Source organism: Notolabrus celidotus, chromosome 9 (assembly GCF_009762535.1).
Source record: "Notolabrus celidotus isolate fNotCel1 chromosome 9, fNotCel1.pri, whole genome shotgun sequence".
NCBI classification, from domain to species: Eukaryota; Metazoa; Chordata; class Actinopteri; order Labriformes; family Labridae; genus Notolabrus; species Notolabrus celidotus.
In genome coordinates this window covers 15,350,173-15,371,242 of record NC_048280.1, presented here as the reverse complement: position 1 = coordinate 15,371,242, position 21,070 = coordinate 15,350,173, and the positions used below count along the sequence as shown (strand labels likewise).

At 41.5% G+C, this 21,070-nt stretch overlaps 1 protein-coding gene across 2 annotated transcripts; it reads left to right on the top strand.

Moving 5' to 3' along the window:
- The first annotated feature begins 105 nt into the window (after positions 1-105).
- mapk4 (mitogen-activated protein kinase 4) lies at positions 106-20,781 on the top strand. Of its 2 annotated transcripts, none has more exons than XM_034691189.1 (9): positions 106-507; positions 1,905-3,499; positions 4,492-4,667; positions 12,553-12,697; positions 14,274-14,356; positions 14,594-14,672; positions 14,983-15,202; positions 15,965-16,130; positions 16,688-20,781. In XM_034691189.1, the coding sequence occupies exons 2-9, from the start codon at positions 3,133-3,135 to the stop codon at positions 17,636-17,638; spliced, it is 2,187 nt and encodes a 728-aa protein (XP_034547080.1). In that variant the 5' UTR covers positions 106-507; positions 1,905-3,132; the 3' UTR covers positions 17,639-20,781. The 2 variants fall into 2 exon arrangements, with proteins under 2 accessions (XP_034547080.1, XP_034547081.1); XM_034691190.1 differs by lacking the exon at positions 106-507 and adding an exon at positions 1,206-1,285.
- The last annotated feature ends 289 nt before the right edge of the window (positions 20,782-21,070 follow it).

The following is a 21,070-nucleotide window of genomic DNA, read 5'->3' as shown; positions in this document are numbered from 1 at the left end:
CATCCTATAACTATTGAACTGGTGAGGAGTATCCTGCACAACCAACTGAGGTCAGGATGCTGCTGGGAGTCCTCCAGAGAGACAGAGAGAGGGAGAGGGAGAGGGAGAGACGGGCGCTTAATCACCCTTGCTGCAGTGTATGTGTGTGAGAGTGTGTGAGTGTGTGAAGCCACTCAGGTCTTGCATCTGGACCAGGGTGATCCCCTCTCTCTCAAACACAGCTCTCCTGGGGCACGGAGCGGACTCACAGCGGACATCCTCCCACAATAACCGGCTCTGTATCAGCTTCTGGCTGCTCACCTCACCGGATCGTCCCCGGTGCCGACCCGTACCGGTTGCTTCTCGATTGTATCAACTGAACCACTCACACACACTACACAGGAGAGAAAGAGAAGAGGTAGATGTAGAGATGCGGTCGTGTTTCACTTTCTTTGCTTCAAGGGACTCGTTTATCTCTCCCATCTTCTGCTCGGATCTTTGTTTGCGGACGGTTCATGCTGCGGCTGCGTGAGTATACTGGCGGCTGCTGTTGTTATCTTTCTTTCTTCCCCCTCTTGTTTTGCGCACCGTGCAGATATTGACACAGATAAGATAATGTGAGGCTAATTTTTAAGAAAAAAAGAAGCACAAGCCGGGTGTACTTTTTCTTCTTCTGGAAAGGGGCAGTATGTTTTAATAGATGTACTTCCATCTGAGTGTTTTGTTCTGTCAGAGGGGCGTAACTGGAGTGGAGGTAGACACACAAAGGCAGCTGCATGAAGCTAGTGTGCAGGGAGGATGCAGCGTTTCCCAGCTCAATTGAAACTGCCTGCTGGGGAGAAAATTGAGTTTTGAGGGGATGTGAGAAAAAACAACAACACAATTATAAAACAGAAGCAGCTGCACATAGTAGATGGAGCCTCGTCTGTTCCTATGTATTTGGACTCATCCTACTACAGATTGGCTAAGTATAGGTATAGTTTTAATTTCATCCTCAATCAAAAAAGACTCAGATTATTCTGAAAATGGGATCCATGATGGCAAATTAGGACTTTTACTTTTTGCTTGGAGAAACTACAAATTATTCTAATTTCTGGGCTGAATTCTGCTTGCATAACTGGAGAAATATGGACAGTGAACACATGAAGCAGCCATCTCCACTGGTTATGCATTATATATTAAGTTGGCCCAGTGTTGCACCTCCCACCCAGCACTACTGTCAATGCTCCTGGGCACTCTGTTCTCACTTTACAGTCTGACAGCCTCTAAGCCCTGACTGAGGCGCACACCAACATGGAGCATGTTTGTAAGTATTTTTAAGGCTGTTGTAGGGAACTTATTGAGTGCACATTCTCTGTTTCTTGAGGGGGAAGAGAGGGAGAGAGTTAATGCTGAAGCTTGCCCTCAGGCCTTTGACAGCAAAGAGATTTGTTTTGTGGATTGATGGATTGTTTGCGTTTCGTACAGCCGTGGGATGCAGGGATAGCAGAAAGTCAATGCTTTTGTTTTCTACCATTATATGACCTTACAGGAGGGGGAGTAGAGCTACGTTTGTAGCTCACCTTTAATTTGTACGACTTCAAATTAATCAAGTAAAACAACAAAGGTTGATGCAATTTAAAAGATGCAATGTGAAGGTACATTCTTAACTTTTCAAAACTGATCAGATTGTGTCAGCTTCATATTAAAGCATTGAATGACATGGTCATCCTCTGTAAGCACATTGTTGCGTGGCTGTAGATCAGGTTACAATGCCATTCAGTGTTATGTAATGCCAACTCTCTTGGGACAGAGCCCCTCTTAACACACTGGCTCTGTTGCTATCTTCTGTGTGGCTCCCATTCCCTCTTTTCTTCCCCAGTATCAGCAGCAGTGGCAGCAGATGTGTTGAGCGACGCAACTAATAGCAGTATCTTTTTCCACAGTGACCATGGCCTGATGCTGAAATCCCTGCATTCATGAGACGGCAACAGGAAGCAGATTAACTGAGGGATTAAACACACGCACGTACACACACACACACACACACACACAAACACACACAGAGGAGCACAGGGCCAGGATTTGTCCGCTGTCCAACTGTGGACCTCACTCTGAATGAACTCGTCAGACTGACTGATTGAGACTCTCTCCCTGATATCATGGAAGAAGAGGAGGAGCCTACAGCCTCATTGAATTTAAACTCACATAACCCCACCTCCTCCTCTTCCTCATCTCCTGGTTTGCAATCGAAGGCTTTGACTGGTCGATGAGGATTACAGTCTTATGACAAACACAGCTGAGCGTGCAGAAAATGAGAGAGGGGAGCGCAGAGCCCAGCACCCTCCTGCCTGCTGCTGCTGCTGTCCCATGATGCATCTACACATGTAAGAGCAGGATCAACCACACAGATGGCTGTTTCTATGGATACCCCTGCCCTGGGTAGTATTAATAAGACTCACTGATATTCTGACTGTCTTTGAGTGAAGAAGATACAGTGAAAGATCAGAGCATTCCTGCTGCAGCTGAATACAGCCTTAAAATCATCAATGGATCAGAGAGAGATATCATCATGTGTAGTGTAAAAAAGAGTAGTTTTAGGAAAAAGATCTGCTGTTTTGAAATGTAATAGACGAATCACTTAAAACTGCAGCAACAAGATCACAGACTAAACCAATTTGTATGTTTTTAAGTTGCTTGTTACTTAGACAGTCCATGTCCCAAACACCTCAGATGTTGTGTTCAGGAGCACATTAACTTCTGCTGGTTCAGTGTAAGGATGATTCAATCAAGATCTGCCCACACAGAAACAGAAGAGGAGGAAAAGATGATGCACAAAGAAACTTCTTATGCCTGAAGGAAATAATTCCTTCTCTAACCTGCCAGCAGTACTGAGCACAGTTTGAAATTCTGGACCCAAGTTCTGCGTAAAATAATCTATACCTGAACTTTTCAAAGGCTCCAAAAACTGCCAACAACTTTCAGTAGTTGTTATATTGAATTTAGGTCTACATAACAATAGAAATATTCATGCACCAGCTACATAGAGAAAAACAGGCCTCTATCTAAGGTTCTACTCATACCAGCATAATTTAGAAAGAACCCCAAAACTAGATATTTTAGGGATCCATCAAGCTTGAGGAATCTATTTACATTTCTCCAGAGAGATCTTCCATGGCCAGACACAACGCCCCCTTCTTCCCCCATGGCTTCGACCTGGGTGGCCACTTTGTTGATCTCCAACCTCTCGGCATGGGAGTCACAGGCCTTGTGCTCTCAGCCTTGGACCAGCGCACCGGGCAACGAGTGGCAATTAAAAAGCTAGTGATGCGTGATGCCGTGACAGTAAAACACGCCCTGCGGGAGGTTAAAATAACTCGGCGACTGCACCATGAAAACGTGGTGAGGGTACATGAGGTATTGGCACCATACGGACGACCCCTGCCCAGAGACCCGACCCAGCTGAGTGCCTTGTACATCGTCCAGGAGTGCATGGAGACTGACCTGGCTCGACTGCTGGAACAAGGACCACTACAAGCAGGTATGAGAAACAAAATCTCAACATGTAACTAGATTCTAAATATAATTTTCTTTAATTTTTGACAGTTTGAGTCAAAACAATTTTTTACTACAGTGTGACTACTGTTTTATTGCTGCACTGCTGGCTGTGTTTATGTTGTGATGAGATCATCCACATCCATAATTCTCACTTTGCAAAATCCCATTAATTTATTTCATTCATGTTTTTGCATGTTTTTTCCTTCTCATTAACACACTCTGTGAAGACTGGAGAACAAAACATAATTTTCATGTGTATTTGCCAAAAAATGAGAGTAACACAAATTTTGTGTGGGCACGCTTTAACAGGGGTGGAGCCAAGACTTTTTTGACATGGTGTTCACTGCTTAGAGAGTGGGTTTCATATTATGTCTCCTTTAAGGACTCCTTAAGATGTATGTCTAAATGAATAATGTAAAGGTCAGACAAAATGTTGAAATGTGCTCAAATTCAAAAGAAACTACAGGCAGCCTGTGGCAGCACAGCCTAAATAGCAAATCAGATTTTGAGTGGGGCAATGGCCACCTCCTCAATCCTTCCCTGAGATTTAGAGTTAGATTTTGTGAAGTAAGATAATGATGTCTGTATGGATGCTAATGTTAGACGTTTGCCTTACACTGAAAAGTAAATCCACCACTTTGATTTTTCCCCCATTAAAATGTAGGGGGAAAAATTAGTGGATGTATTGAATAAACAAAATCATAATGTTTGAGTTATCTCTCTTTGTTTTTGTGAAAGTTTTCCTAGATCAACACGTCAAACTTGAGGAGGTCTGAATTTAACAGTGATGTGCCTATGATTATGTGACTTTTGTCAGGTTCAATGTTCATAGTTCAATGAAGACACTTAAATTGCATATTTAATGCAGCTTTTTACTTGCTAATGAATAAAGATGAAGCATTTTTACAGTAATTACAAGAGATAGAACATAAGCAGCAGGATGTATCTTGATATCTATCGTTTGACTTTGAACAGGTCATGCCACTCTGCTGTTCTACCAGCTGCTGCGGGGACTAAAGTTCATCCACTCAGCCAACGTCCTGCACAGAGACCTGAAGCCCGCCAACATATTTATTAACACTGAACAACTGCTGCTCAAGATCGGGGACTTCGGTCTGGCCAGGATAGTTGACCCTCACTATTCTCATAAGGTGAGGGACCGACGCAAAAAGCAAAACTACAGTGTTACCTCTCGCCATTTCAGTCTCTAAGAGGTTTTCATGCTACTTACCAAAATTACATACTGCACATGCAGACCAGCATGTCATTTAAAAAAAATCCATGTAAACACACATGTCTGATGATGTCATAAACATTTAAGATACTAAAACATCTGCATCACTTGTACAACAATTTCAGCTTTACCCTGATTATACACACTGATGTTTTTGGGGTTATGTAAGTGTGTTGCAAATGTGCCAAATGCTCTTAAACTAGAGGCCAATAAATGCCTGTGATCATTACTCTCTGTACGCTCATGTTCTCTCACTAACCAGTTTTATATTAATTTTATAATCCATAATCTTCAGAGTACAAGCCAGCATAAAAGTCCAGATCCACAAAGTATTGGCTGCACTGATTTAGTCTTTGATTCTTGCTCTCCAGAGATTAATCAAACCATAAATATCCAAGTCAGCAGAGTAGAGGAGGATTTTTCTCTCTGCTCATCGCTCTGACTCAGCGTGGGCTGGTCTTCTCATGATGGATGAATCTGGGGAGAGTATTGTAATATTAAACATTATCTCTGCTCCCTCCCTTTGAGGCAGAGCTGTTATCAGCGGCTCCTAGAGCCCCGACCCTGTGTGGTTGGCAGACGTCAGAGCACAAACTCTTGTCCTTTCATAGGAATGGATACACTGTAGGAAAGGATGCTAGTAAGACAAGTGTGGGAAAACTATGTCAACTTTACAAATGAAGCAGTACTTCAAATTAAATCTTAAAAATTACTGGTTGTATCATTGACAGCTTTTAAAATGTACTCAAGCTGACCAAAAACACAGACAAGATCTCAAAAATTAAAAAAAGTTGATGGATAAGTGACAGCTCAAGCTTCTGTTGTACCTGAAGAATAGCCCAAAGGACACCTCCTGTCCTTTCTATACAGTAACTTTTAATGCTTGCAACCAGTATAGCCAGCACTCTCAAGAAACAGCTATTGTCAACATTTTCCTCAACAAAGATTTACAGATAGTGAGGTGTTTGACTATTACAAGACCAGACATGACTTACTCATTCATTGATCACATAATCTTTAATCCTGTCATAAGATTCTACCATGCCAATGAAATACTTTAACATGACATTGTAGCTTCAAGTCACTCATGTCAAGTGTTGCCCACCTCTACCTTTCCCCTAAGGCTTACTCTCTTTACCACAAAATATACATCATTTTTAAATCTTCTTACCAAACTTGGTCTCAGGTTCAATGCTAATCAAACCTGTGAGAAGCCCCTCTATTGTATATGAAGGCTGCTGAGAGATAAATGTAACAATTTACTGCTTCATTGTGCTGCTCTATTATGCATGAAGATCCCACAGCATTACTGTAACTCTAGCAGGGCAGGATGTGTGTGTGTGTGTGTGTGTGTGTGTGTGTGTGTGTGTGTGTGTGTGTGTGTGTGTGTGTGTGTGTGTGTGTGTGTGTGTGTGTGTGTGTGTGTGTGTGTGTGTGTGTGTGTGTGTGTGTGTGTCCGATTGTGGACCTGTGCATGTGGAGAGGAGCTTTGGTGAAAGGCGATCTTTGTCCGCTCAGAACACGGGACCGGGGATCAGCTGGGTGCAGACACAGGAGGTGCGTTCGGAGGGGGATGACAGGGGGAGGCAGAGAACAGTTGAGGAGCAATAAAGGAGGGTGGAAGAAGTGGAGGGGAAAAGAACAAAGGCAGAGGAAGGGATGAAAGAAGGAGAGGGAGTTAGAGTGCAAAGATGAATAGCTATGAGAAGAGGAAGAGAAAGAAAGAGAAAAAAGAGAAAGAGAGAGATGTAGGAAGTTTGGGTCATTCAGGACAGCAGAAACAAGGTTGACTTCTTTCTCGTTCCTATCTCTTCTCTCCCTTTATTTTTGTGCTCTCACACTGTGTATCTACAGTGAGTGCACTGTCTGTCAGAGAACACAATGTTCATGCTTCATCTACTGCTTGACAATGGATGGTTGGATGGTTGGATGGGTGGATGGATGGGTGGATGGATGGGCGGATGGATGGATGGATGGATGGATGGATGGACGGATAGATAGATAGATAGATAGATAGATAGATAGATGGACGGACGGACGGACGGACGGACGGACGGACGGTCGGACGGACGGACGGACGGACGGACGGACGGACGGACGGACGGACAGACGGACAGACAGACAGACAGACAGACAGACAGACAGACAGACAGACAGACAGACAGGCAGGCAGGCAGGCAGGCAGGCAGGCAAGCAGGCAAGCAAGCAGGCAGGCAGGCAAGCAGGCAAGCAGGCAGGCAGGCAGACAGTTGGAAAGTGGTTCACTGTTCTATTTAACTTTGCCATGAATTTTCATATTGTATGTCAGTTAACATGCATTATGCATGTGATGGCATCATGTATTTATTGTGTGATAAATGCCACAATAAGGTCTGCATTTAATTTCCTCAGATTGTATTTTCCCTTCTTCTGGTGCTGCAGTATCAGTCTCTTCATTTCACAGAGTCTCTGCTGCTTTGATAACAGGGGCTGCATTAATAACCAATAGGAGTGCTGGCTGCACATAACACTCCTACACCTTCAACTGACTGCTGATAGCTGGTCGTCTGTCCCAGCTGATGTGTGTGAGTGTATACTAGACTGCAGAACACCAGTGTGTCATTGTTCATTAGCATAAAACTGTATTAACAAGGTTATGTGTGTGTGAAATAATGTGTGTGTAAGATGATGCTGTGCTGTTTGCAGTGTTGACACCAAAGCAGATGCCTGCAGTGAATGTGCTAGCATCATCTCTCTTATTTAATAATGCAGAGCCAAAGAGCTGCTTTTTTCCCTACATTCTGTGGTAATGGATGTGGGCTGTATTGAACTCAGCTGTGATGGAAATAATCAGGGCTGGAAAGTAACCATTTACTTTCACTGATGTAATTGTAACTTAGTAGTTTTTGAAATCAACACCTAAGTATTTCTGTGAAAAGTATTGTCGTTAGATACATTTTACATAACCTCAGTTGTAAAAACTGTAACAAAAAAACAAAAAAAAAATGACATAGCCTCAGTAAAAGTTGGCTAAAACATGCTAATCTTCCATCAACCGTATGACAGCCAGATGATTAGATTATATCTACACTGCAAAAATCTCAAACCTTACCACCTAAATTCATCTCAGTCATAGTTAAAATATCTCCTTACACTTAATACATTGACATGACAGGGCCATATATAAATCTTTTTTCAAGATTTTTTAAGCAAAATGTATACAAGTTCCTTGAAATGAGAGTTACATTTTGTGACTTAAGTAATTCAACAAGAAAATGTTCTTGCCACATTTGCAGCCATTTATACCAGTTACAATACATTAAGGGCCTGATCTACTAAGATAGCAAATAACGATTGTTGATTTGCTTGGGCAAACTATAATATTGCGCGTGCTATAAGTGGACGTTTTGCGGGTGATCTACTATGACTGCGTGCGCAAATGATAACAAGTGCAAAAGTGGTGCAGACCGATTTTAATGAGGATTTTGCGTGTGCTATCGGCTGTCACCATGGAGAGTTTGAGAGAGCAGAGTGGCCGTAAACGAAAAATGAAGTTTGAAGTCATTGAGTTGGAGGTTTTGGTGGAGGACGCAAATAAACACATCGGTGAACTCCAGCAGAGACATCTCAGCGTTGCCAGAAGAAACACGATTTGGGAGGCCAACTGTGAAAAGGTCAATGCTGTGAGAAAATTAGATCTGCCGATTAAATAAAAAGAAGAAAGCAAGATATACACAGAAGAAAAAAGGAAAAACTTTCCCTTAATAAATCTCAGTGCATTTCTAATATTGGACACATTTAATTAGTTCAATATGAATTCGCTTCATGTGTCTCGTTGAATATAGACTGGAAAAAAATCGGGATTTCATTATTTGAAAAGTGTTTTAGTAAGTTGTCCGTCATGACTGTAAAAATAATGTCTGTCTCTTTTTTCTTAAATTGAGAATCATCACCAGATGTCTGACAATCCCCACCATACTCCTCAAATCAGCTCAGACCAGAAAACATCTCAGTAGAGCCCAGAAAGGCATCTAGATTGTTATGATGACATTGATTGGGAGTTGCTGCAGCAACAAAGAAATCAGACGGATGGGTTACAGGCCATTGATCAGGAGGTGAGAGCTGGGTCCAATTTTGTGCACGCCCTCCGTCGGGTCACTCGGGCCATCGTTTGTGCACAGCTGGTCAGGGCAGTGTCTGGGCTGACAATGGCCGTCAATTCCCTGGCAACAGTCGGGAAGTCATTCAGTGGCAGTCCTTCAACCGGTGAATGAAGAGGGAAGGGAAAGCACAGGAGATGAGCGTTCATTACGCACGGGTGGACACTGGGAGACACCGGCACTAACTGCGATGGTGCACTGGAATTATCCAGATGCAAGAAAATGCAGTGTTGCAAGGAGTTTCTCCATAAGAGATATGGCATGGCTCCTTTTTGTTACTGGCTCCAAATCAGCCCTTAATTAGGTCATCCAGCGGCTCAAATATGGCATTGCTGGATAGACGATATGTTACAATGTCATTTAGCAGACATTGTATATGTCTCTACTGTTTTTATTTTTGACAGTCAAAATATGTTGACGCGCACGGAGGATTCTTTCTCTCTGTCGTCTGTCATTGCGCCTATGCCTCCTTCTCACCACAGTGACCACAGCCATTTGTGCGTAACGCTGTGCCACTTTGCACCTGCCTTTCAAACGTGCTTAATATAGACGCAAAAACAGCACCCGCTATCTGCTTCAGGTTTGATAAATAACATTGCGTGTGCTAAATGATTACATTTGCATCTCTTCCTCCCAGTATTTTGCACGTTCTGATAATCTGCATATATTCTGCATATTCATGAAGGCAAACACGCTAAATGGACTGCGATTTTACTCATTTGACAGACGCAATCCTCTGTGCTCCCGGTTAGAACATCTGCTTTGCGTGCGCTATCAAGTTTGCACATGTTTTTATACACGCAAACCTTTAGTAGATTGGGCCCTAAGTCTTTATTTTTGTCTCACAGTAAATAACAAGCCTCTCTGTAAATGATTTAAGTATGCAGGGACCATCTACAAAGTGCAATCTTGACAAAAGAGGCTGCAAACACGTTCAATAACTTCCCCCTGGGTAGGTTTAGTCAAAAGCACTTCAACTGTTTTAACAATTTTTTGGGGAAAATAAGTTTAGACATAATTAAGGGGGCATATCTTAAATCCTCCCAAACTATGATTGGTAAAAATAAGTAACTCAGTACTTCTGGTAAATTTCAAAGAAAGAAGAACTTACTTTACTTGAGTACATTAACTGACTGCTAGTTTCACTTCTACGTATGTAAAATGTGAAGTAACTGTACTTTCACTTGAGTATAATATTTCAGTTCTCTTTCCGCCCCTGGAAATTATATTAACTGTTTTATTAGACTGGGAAACAAGACTGGGGGCTTATTTACTGTATTTTGCTCTGCGAGCCCTTTCATCATATTCAATTTTAATTAGGTTTTGTATTGTGTCATTTTTGGCAGCAAGATTTGCAAGTTTATATTTCTATTTCTCACTTCAAATTATCTCCTCATAGAAATCCCTCCTACATTTCCTTCCAGTGTAATTCATGGTCCATGTTTTACCACAGCATTTTTACAGCACACTCTGGCTCTGCTCTGCATCAATATATGGCTGTGTGTGGAGCTGTCTAAATGTGCTCCTCTGACTGCACCCACAAACGTTTACTTGAGAGGGAAGAAAAGCAACCAGAGAACATGAAAAACTATATTTGTGATGTTGTTTACAGACAACACCACAAGAAAATTTGAAGAAGGAGAAAGTCTTTGAGTGTCTGTGGCTGAATGTCACCTGCTGAGGCAGCGCTGAATCTGCTCAAAAATTATTCATGACCTGGATGAGGGACTGAGAAAAGGAACGGAGAGGAGAGGTGAGCAAGTAGGGGAAAATAAGGAAGAAAAGTAATGAAAGATACAGTTTGAGAAGACAGGTGGAACTGTAGCTGGAAAGAAGAGAAGGAGGGATGAAAAAGGTGAGAAGGGAGGTGAAGCAAGCATGGTGGCGGAAAGAGACAGATGGGGTGAAGTGTGAAGAAAAGAGGAGAGGCAAAGGAAACAGTCTGTGCTGCTGATGTTGATGGAGAGAAACACTGAGGTGAAGAGGGATTAAGGGAATTCACGGAGAGGAAAGTGGGAGCTGATGGAAGGAGGGAAAAGGTTGAGGGTTAAGAGGATGAAGGAAAAAGAGAATGACGACAAAGAGGGATATAAGCATGAGGAACTCAGACCGTATTCCTCTCAGTCTAACATTGAATTTCAGAAAGACGGACTAGCAGGTGTAAGAGGAGGTGAGTAACGTCAGACTATCATTGGGTACTCAGAATCAGTTTCTGCTCCGTCATCTGCTGGCACACAGAAGAGAACAGGACGGCCATGAAGAGAAGGGAGGGCAGTATGTAAGGTGCAACGAGGTCAGATTGGCTGCAGTAATTCATTGTAGCGTAAGAAACGTGCTATTCTGCAAATTCATAACCGTTCATCCCGACAGAGTTGGATGTGATGTATAAGTGGGAACTTTGCTGTGGGTGGCCCACAATGAATAAAGGCTCTGAGTCATGTCCTGAACATGTTAATGGACAAAGAATTCACTGTAAAAAATGTTCTACAACCTTCAAATATTAGGAGGAAACTTGCTTTTCAGCTGACAAACAAAATGTAAAACCCTATTGGAGCAGTCTTAAATCACAAGAGGGACTATATTATTTCCTGGTGTGATAACATGCTGGTGTTTTAGGTGCTGAAATACAATTTAAATGGTGTCAACAAGATCATAGAGATTTCCCTGATCCCCATTTAGAGTGTGAAAACTCATCTGCATCTCTGTGAATTCCATGCTGTTTGCATGGAATAAGCCTGGACAGAATACATTCTGCAAGAAGTAACAGATATAAAGGGACAGGGAGACCGTCATCAATCATACATTTTTATATGCCATTGAGACAAAAATTAAATCTGATGTCTCCCTATGAGGCAATTTACAGGAGGCAATTTACAGAAGTCAAATGGCAGTGCATTGCAACAGTCTAAAGTCATCTAACATCATGACTGTCAAGGAGTTCAAGAGCCTCAGGCAGACAACTTTGGCTCAGGAGAGATACAAGGCCAGGAAAAGAAAAGATATGATGAAGTAAAGTGGGGGAGTGAAGCGATTGCAGAGAGTGAGAGGTGGAGTGGCATTTAAAACAAAATAAGAGCAATAATGATGGCAGCGGAGAAAATAAACCATCTCATTACAAATATATCTGGTTTGTATGGTAATAGCTTTGTCTATAGCTCATTCCCATGCACAGTGTCATCAGTGGTATTCTCAAGGTGCACATTTACAAAAGTAAAATGCAGAACGGAGCCTTGTACAAGCAGCCCTAGCATGAGGATGTGTGTTGTTACATCAAAGACTCAGAGAAACTTGGCTTCTTCAGGAGGAGGTTTAGAGGAATATTTTCACAGCACTGTATTTCCAGCAGCTATTTTCCATCTTCACCTAAATAATGAAGTTTTTTGATCGCAAATCAAAATGCCTCCTGTGAGCTGAAGTTTATTTTTTAGTAGTTGACATTACTGACTTAACATTGGTTTCAAAATCAAACTCACTGGAAGCTTTATTGTTCTGACTGTGCGAAAATTAAACGCCTCATTTGTGTGCAAGAGCATGCAGACTACTGAAGGATACAACTAGTTTCAAACCTATTCATTGCATGCTTTTCTTTAATGTAAGTAGACGTACGTATGTTGTTCTGATGCTCTATCTTCACTTCCTCCTCCTCCTCCTCACTTCTTCCAGGGTTATCTGTCCGAGGGTCTGGTAACTAAGTGGTACTGTTCCCCTCGTCTGCTCCTGTCCCCCAACAACTACACCAAGGCTATAGACATGTGGGCTGCTGGCTGCATACTGGCTGAGATGCTCACTGGACACATGCTGTTTGCAGGTATACCTCTTGTCTTTCAAACAGTCTTAGTTAAAACAATGTAATCCTGTCCTTCTTGGCCAGCAGAAACTTCTGAACACTTCTGATTATCAATATGACAAAATAATAAATGTGATCAAATCGTTTGTATTCAGCAGAATCATCTTGTTACTAACAGTCCTGCAGTATCTTTCATGGAAATGTGTTTTGTGGAACTGGCAGTTTTATCATTCATTTTCTGGCATTTTTGCAAATTTGATTTGGCACCCATAAAGGACATTTTTGATATATGCAAAATAATTCAAAGGAAATTGATTTAGCAAAGTCTTGTTGCATTCAAAAAATAAAGATGAACTCAGTGGACTTGCACAGACAAGATAGAACACTGGAAACAAGCCTCTGATGGGCCAAGAGGATACAGTAATGCAATCAAGTGAATCAGTAAAATTTAATGGCATTGTTAATCTGATTTGTTTCCCTATGTTAAGTTCTGTCCAGCAGAGATGCAAAACAGGTGCTCTAAGTATCCATTACAAGGTGACATCAGCTGAAAGCTAAGGAGAGTCTTTCCTTGCAGTGTCCTCCTCCAAAGATCCTTTATTCTCTTTCTGCAGGCTACTTCTTTGCCTGACCAGAATAACAATGATGATAGAGAAAATCTTGCTGTCTGAAGCTGATGTAGCTCCCTCTGACAGGCCTTATTTGACCTCCACCAGCCCTCTACACCACAAGAGACATGATGCTATAAACTCTCAGCGTCATCTGTTCCCCGTGGTTCATCTGTGCCAGACTTTCACACATCGGCTTTTAGAGATGCTTGTCTTCCTTTTCCCTAAGCCGCTAAAGTTTACATGATGCAATATGTTTTTGTTTACCAAAGTGGAAGCAATTTACTCTCATCCAGACACACTCCAAAGCCTGCTCCTCTCTTAGATAAATATGATAATCTAGCACCCTCTGCTGGTAGTAAGTGGTATAATAGTACAGGGCAGTCCTTTTCTTGTCTGAAAAATGCTGCACTGCCTCAGTCTTCCTCTATTCAAGCATGTTGCTCCCCTGGTTAAACCTAAAGCAGGGAATTTGAAATATTTGCTGTCCCTCAGTTTTCAGAGCTATGATGCAATTTTAGGGGTTTCTCTGAGTCAAGTTTCACAGCATTTCATCCTTGCAGGCCCAGCTCAACTCACAGCAAACCAAAAAAGTTGCATGGGGTTAATTGGAATACAAGCACGCCGATATATGATAAGGATATTCATACAACCTTCAAAAAGTGCTGCCAAACATTCCTGCTATATTCAGGGTATATTTACTCCTACTCAATCAGATCAATAATCACAGAGAGAATAAAGATGCAAACAAATCTGTAATACAGTTATAGATACATTCTATTTTAGTGGGCTCTTTTACATCCATGTTTCAATAGAAAACCTTTAAAAGTTCACTGCAGAATTGTTGAACACCCTTAACTAAGCCATTTCTTTCACCTGACAGCTCAAACCTCCTAGGTATTCCTGTTTGACTCTAATTGGTCATCTTTTCCTCTGCTTATGTAACTCATCCTCCTGCTGGTGTCTGATTGGTTGGCTCCCTCTCCCAGGAGCCCATGAGCTGGAGCAGATGCAGCTGATTCTGAACACGGTGCCTGTGCTGAGAGACGAGGACAGACAAGACCTGCTACAGGTGACGCTTCGGTGGCTGCAGCTCCTCATATGTCTGTTTAAATATGGAACAGGGTGTCATTGTCATGTTCTGTTTGCTGCTTTAGACTTGAGAAGAGTAGGACTGCAGGCAATGCATACAAAACCACTTCCAACAAGGGCCCTGCCTGCATGTCTGTCTGTTGATTTTAACCACAATTAGATTTATAGCAGGAATTGAATTGGGTGCATGTTTAACCCCACTGTCATCCTTTCCCAGGTGATGCCTTCATACGTCAGTCATGGATGGAGAGTCAAGAAACCCTTTTCTGAGTTGCTACCTGAAGTGGAGGCTCAGGGTGAGCAGAGGGAATTGAGTGGAGGGGAGAAGATGAAGGTCCCACAGTATGAAAAAATATATGGACAAATAAGATTAAATCTCCATTTTCACAAAGTGGCCATTTTCATCTGATGTAACACTGCTGTGTTGTAGTTTTGCAAATAATTTAGGCATGGTTTAGGCATAGATAATTTTTAAAAAGAAGCTTCTCTGGATAGAGATGGTTGGGCTCTAACACCCATGATTTAGCCTCAAGGGAGGAATATCAAATAGAATGTTTTTAAGATGAACACATTTCATGGACAATATATATTTGCTTTTCTCTTCAGCTGTTGACTTCCTGGAGCGCATCTTGACCTTTAACCCCATGGACCGCCTCACAGCTGAAGCAGCATTGTCCCATCCCTTCCTCCTGCAGTACTCCTGTCCGGAAGATGAGCCCACCTCATCGCACCCTTTCCGCATCGAGGACGAGCTGGAGGACAGCCTCGTCACAGAGCAGAGCCTGAGCAACAGCAACAGTCAGGCCTCCAGCATCCACTGGGAGAGGTGAGTACATTCAGGCTTTTCTACACTGATGAGGAAGTTTGTGTCCTTTTCTAAACCAATTTTAGTTTGCTATATCAGATTTTCGTAGTTTGTCAGTTTGTCCTAGATGCTTTGGGTAGTCTAGTCTCACAATGATATCATCAGCATACAAAAAGTCAGGTTGATTTCTCATTACATTCATTAAAGGCCACTTGTAGCTTTAAGTAAAACTCTTGTTGGTGAAGTCAAAACACCTGTGACAGTCAACTACTAACCTTGTCTTTTTTTAGATTATACATGTTTATTTTGAAGGAAACTAACTAATATATATTTAATTTTTTATTTTTACTTATTGAAACGTATTGAAACTTCTTCTTGATTGTACTTATGGCTGGGTTGCTGTAACAACTGAATTTCCCCCCCGGGGGATCAATAAAGTAATATCTTATCTTATCTTATCTTATCTTATATAGAATAATTTACATTTTTACTGCATGATACCAGAATTTGATCCATCAACCATTTGCCTACAAGCCTGAATTTATTTAGTTAATTTCATGTTAAGAATGTTATTCCCAATAGGCCAGTTGGAAAAAAGAAAAAAGTCAGTCCAACTGCAAACATTTGTTGGAATAACTGTTTAAAAAAGCTATTGTGATTCTAGAAACTATCAATGTTCCCCACTGGAGATAAACATATCCTACCAGAAATATTCTTTTGTTCCAAAAAAAACCCCCACTTTTTAAAGTCTAAATAAACAACTTAATTTCTTCCTTCGTGCAGGTATGAGAACAGTTTATCAACAGACGTGTCCTGGCAGCAGTCCAGCGGGAGGTGTCGCTGCATGCCTCCTGACCGTGTCACCTCTGACCTGGGAGACACCACAGAGGAGGAGGAGGTGCAAAGAGACCCTCGAGCCACCTCCACCTCACAGTTAGAGGAAGCCCAGGTTGGATTTGTTTTGTCATTTTCCCCAGTAGCAGTAGTACGACCGTTGATTGAGCAAAGCTAATTAAACTAAAGGTGCTAAGACAAAAGATCAGCTCATGCATGAGATATTTTGTCTTAGTTTCAAAGCAGTGCTACTCTAAGTGATGGTGCTTTTGAAGTGTTACCTTACTTCTTATGAACTTTGTTATTGCGTATTTAAAGTGGACTTTTCTATTTTACACTCTTGCCTCGTTTAGCATCATTCTCTGCACATGTGTTTTCTCTCATTCTGCTTATATAAGTTTATGTAAAAATTGCACATTTCTTGCATCATTCAGACTGTTGGTACGGGCTATAAATGCACTGTGCTTTTCTAACGGTTGCAGTAACTGTCTGGTCATAGCTTCTTGAACTTTGTGTAGTAACACTTTACAATTACAATGTAGGATACTGAGGTACAGAATATGAGTAAATGCAGTTAAACTCATAAAATAACTGAAATTAATAATTTGCTTTTCTTCTCTTCCTTATTTATCACCTTCTCCATCCCCAATTATTCCTTCCAATCCTATGTAGGTCGATCCACGCAAATATTCCCACAGCAGCTCAGCTGAGCGCTTCCTGGAAAACTCTCACTCCTCTCTGGATCGGGCCTGTGGTTTGGGTTACGGGGATCTGGACTGTGGCCGCTCCTGTGACTACAAAGTGGGCTCTCCATCCTATCTGGATAAAATTGCCTGGAGGGAAGGCAAGCCTCAGCACTACTCCGAGCCAAAGCTGATCCTGGATCTGTCTCACTGGAAGCGTAACACTAACAGCCTGCCTGTGCCTGTTGGGCCTATTGGTGGCAGCATGGAGGACCTGGGAGAGATGAACGGAGAGGAAGCAGAGCGTGAGGAAGAGGAGGAAACAGGGGATTTGTTCCAGGAGATTTCTCGCTGGGTGAAAAGCACCCAAAATCGTCTGCACTCCCCCATACCCAGTCCTTCATTGGAGCAAAACTCACCCTCCTGCTTCACCTCCTCTCCCCCTCTTCCTCTCTCCCCAACTGACCTCCCAACTCCTGTTTTCCACTACACTGAAGTCCTGCGGCAGCCATCAGCTGAATTTGATGAAGCTCTAAGCCCGCTTCCATCGGTATTGTCCTCCTCTCTTCCCATACTTCTCCCCTCATCCCCCACTTCTCTCCTTCCTCCTCAGTCACCTCAAACAGCATCTCCCCCCATCTCTCCTCTAATTCCTCCCCCAGAAATTCAACCCCTATCCTCGACTTCTTCTATCACTCAGCCAGTAAACGATGACTGCTTGGAGTCTCTTCCTGTGAAGCAAAAAGATCGTCTGTTTGACCTGGATGTGTTCATATCCCGGGCTCTCAAACTGTGCAGGCAGAATAAAGAAAAAACTGATGGGAGGAAAGGAAAAGATGGAGGATGGAGAGAGGAAAGCAAACAGACAAACATCAACCGAAAGGTGCCCAGACTCCCAGAGCACAGGACTCAACCACCACCGCAGACACCCAACTCATGATGCTGAATTTCAACTACAGGTCCATCACAGAGCAGAATGAAAATAGGTAGCACCCCTTAATCCTCTGAGTGGTGTCTGTGGTTAAACACCAGTACGCTGCTTAAACAGTCGACCTCAGTGTTAACAGCAGTTGCCTTTTTGTTACTCATGCAATGACACGCCACATGCTGTGACCCAAACTGGCACTTAGACAAGCAACCCTGCAGCTTTGTCAGGTAAGGCAATAAGTGGTCAGAAAGCAGTTTGTATATTAGGAAAGCAAAGTGCATATTAATGATTGCAGGGTGTAGTGAGCTGTTGTTTGTCAAGTTAAAGATGGGTCAAACTTTGACTAGTAAGCAACTTATTATGTGACACAAATATCAACAAAAAAGCAAGAGGGAACGATTAAACAGTTAACCAGACCTATCAAAGCTGTTAACCATACTCACATGGTGGCTGTGATACCAATGGAATGATAGGTGGGAAGCTGAAATACTATCAGTGTCACTGCTGTGTTAGGTTGTTGTTTGTAGGTAATCTAACAAACGTGATAATTTAGCATTTATAACTGATCAGCAAGGACAAAGAATGAACAATGAAAATTCTGAGCGACAACTAGCCATATTTCAAGTAAAACAACATCTTTGAAAACCAAATCAGAAAACAGCTAATGTTACATCAGCTCAGTGGTTACACATTATGCTATTTTACAGTGTAGCACTACCACACATATTTTAGCTAAGCCACCTCCCAACTAATGTAACTATTTTTCTATGAGTCGCTAACACCACCGTTAGTTGTGGACTAGCAGTAGCTAGCAGGGTTATCAAATATGTTTTTTTAAACTTGAAACACAACACAATGTCTCTCCAGTTTTCACTGTCGGTTGTCTTTTTAGTTGATGATCAGTTGAAAAGCATTAAAAGGATGATTTGGCAGTTAACATGCATTTAAAGCATTAAAGCTTCCCACCATTAGCATAAGCTCTGTAGAGATGGCTGTGTTGGTATGGACAACTGTGTGCTGGAGAACAGTAACGTACACTGGAGAGGGTGCTCTTGGTTTGATTGCTTTGAAGAGATCCTTTGAAGTGTGTCATTCAATCAGATAATTTTCAGAAAATCAAGGCTGTAGAAAGTCTTCCAATGGTGATATCCACAAGCTGATAAAAGCATAATAAAAATGCTTTTTCCAAGCTCCTCTGAATGTATTTACCTGAAATACTCAGTCAATTCATGCTACACGGTGACCCACAAGGATTTTATTTGTTGCAATTTCCACACACAGTGACTTAATAAGCTGTGGCACTGCTACCTGCCTTGTAAACTTGTATAAACCTGCTGTCCTATTTAGTTCTACAGTATATTTCTCAAGATTGTGTTAATGATATTCTTGTGTCTAAAATATCCCTGTGTTGTTTGTTGGAGCTAGAGCATAATATTATGTTAATTTGGAGTGAGTTATGTTTTGTTTAAACGTGGAATGCTCTGTTGCAATAATTTATGGTTATTCTAAATACTTACAGCTCTAGTTTGATCACAAATAGTTTCATATCCTGTCTGCCTGCTGCACCAAACCGGCTCATCCTCTGCTGTGCTCTTACTAAAAACGCACTATCCTCTTTTTTATAGGAAAGCAGAGATCTGTCACCAGTTTGCTCAGTTAAATGTTAGCCTCAGAAAACTTTTTTGCAAACATTAGCCTATATTTTGGAGAACAAAGATTCTTGACTGGCTTTATAGAGAATGATTTGTACTTAGAGCACCTCATTGCTGCTCAATAACCATAGTAATATATGGAACAGTTAAAAACCAAAACATGAATTTTTAAATGCTTTTCTATCCAGTTTGTTGAACAGTAGTCGACCTTCAGAATGTTGTTTACTCTGGTATCTGATGTCCTCCTTTCAAGGTAACTAAATCAAGTTCGAGTCAGTTATTATTTAGCCAGAGATTCATGCTGTCAGCTGGGGCTTCAAACTTTGTCACTCAAGGGCATCTGACATTCACATCACATCTTGAACTAAAAAACTCATAGGGAGAATAGGGAAATGGCAACAAACTAGTCCCAGAGAAAACTCTACACACACAAAAAGAAAATCCCTGGTTTCAAAGTTTGACCAGAGGCAGTACTGTGCCAGAAGCACAATAGTAAGATGCATTGGTAAACATGTTTTATCTCTTTTTTATTTTGGCTTGACTAACATTAAGTTGGCTAGCAACAAGTCTTTAATACTGTCTCAACTTATTCACTGCAAGTCACGATCCACACTAAACCTACGCAGAGATGGTGACAACAGAGGAAGAACTAATATCCTCTTGCTTTTAAGGCTCTTTAAAGTTAATGCTCACTTCAAGCTAGTCAAAAAATGTCAACTCTAAATACCGCCTTCACTGTAGACAATGTACACAGGTTTTAAGCAGATCATCACATGCAAAAAATGAACAGCTTTAAGTGACAACTGCTGACAATACAGCAACACCTTGTATATTTCTTTATTCACAATAGAGTAGAGCACATTTAGAGTCAGTAGCACATTTAGAAATACAGATTTTCTCAGATACAACTGAAACTACAACAACATGGTAACTTACTGTAACTCTGAGGTAATGACCATGCCTGGACTTGAGTGACTTGTCATTATCTTATGATTGAAATAGATTAAAGCTCTGCTGCAGTGAATCATACTAACAAAGGGGTCTAGCTTTCAACCTCACCAGGACTAATGATTACATTTGTCTTTGCATTGTTTCCTCTGCCCATAATCTTACTATGCCAGCAATACCATTAATAACAAAAGCGTACCATAACAAGTGTTGTTCTGAGCACACATGAATTCTTAAAGTGTGTGTGAAGCAATGTGTAAACCGTGCCTCATGACAACTCGATGCTTCCAGCTTGCTGAATGTAACATATCCTCTCCCATCTGCATGGCTTTCATGACTATTTAAATAACTTAAACTTTGTTGATTTGGTTATGTGTCACTTTGTTGAACAGTCATATCTCTGTGGGCTCTGATGTCTTTTGTACACATGCTGCAAAGATGCCCCGGCTTTTCATTTTAGAACAGCTGTGAGGTTTTTAAATGCTCAATATTGATGATAGTATCTCTTTTTGCAGTTTATGTTTATGTATTAATAAAACAAAACTTTAACTAATACTTGGCCTGATCTCTCCTGCTAGTTTGACCTTATGCAAGTTGACATTAGACTGATATACAGTCTATTTCAATGGACCGTAGCAGTTATAGCATTTTTAATCTTACTTGGCCTCAACCTGAACAGTCACACACATACATACACACATGACACTACAGGTAAGTAGAAAACAGCATGGAGCAGAAAGCAGACTATAACTAGGCAAAAGCAGTTTAAAAATCAGATACAGCTTTTTTTAAGCTTAAGCTTGAAGTGAATTTATAAACCACCTTGTTGTCTCTTTTAGTAATT

Excerpts from the sequence above, each read along its gene's own strand:
- mapk4 (XM_034691189.1), top strand. The coding sequence starts at position 3,133 with ATGGCCAGACACAACGCCCCCTTCTTCCCCCATGGCTTCGACCTGGGT. Across the intron at positions 3,500-4,491 it reads ACAAGGACCACTACAAGCAG|GTCATGCCACTCTGCTGTTC; the intron begins GTATGAGAAACA and ends GACTTTGAACAG. Across the intron at positions 14,673-14,982 it reads ACCTGAAGTGGAGGCTCAGG|CTGTTGACTTCCTGGAGCGC; the intron begins GTGAGCAGAGGG and ends TTTTCTCTTCAG.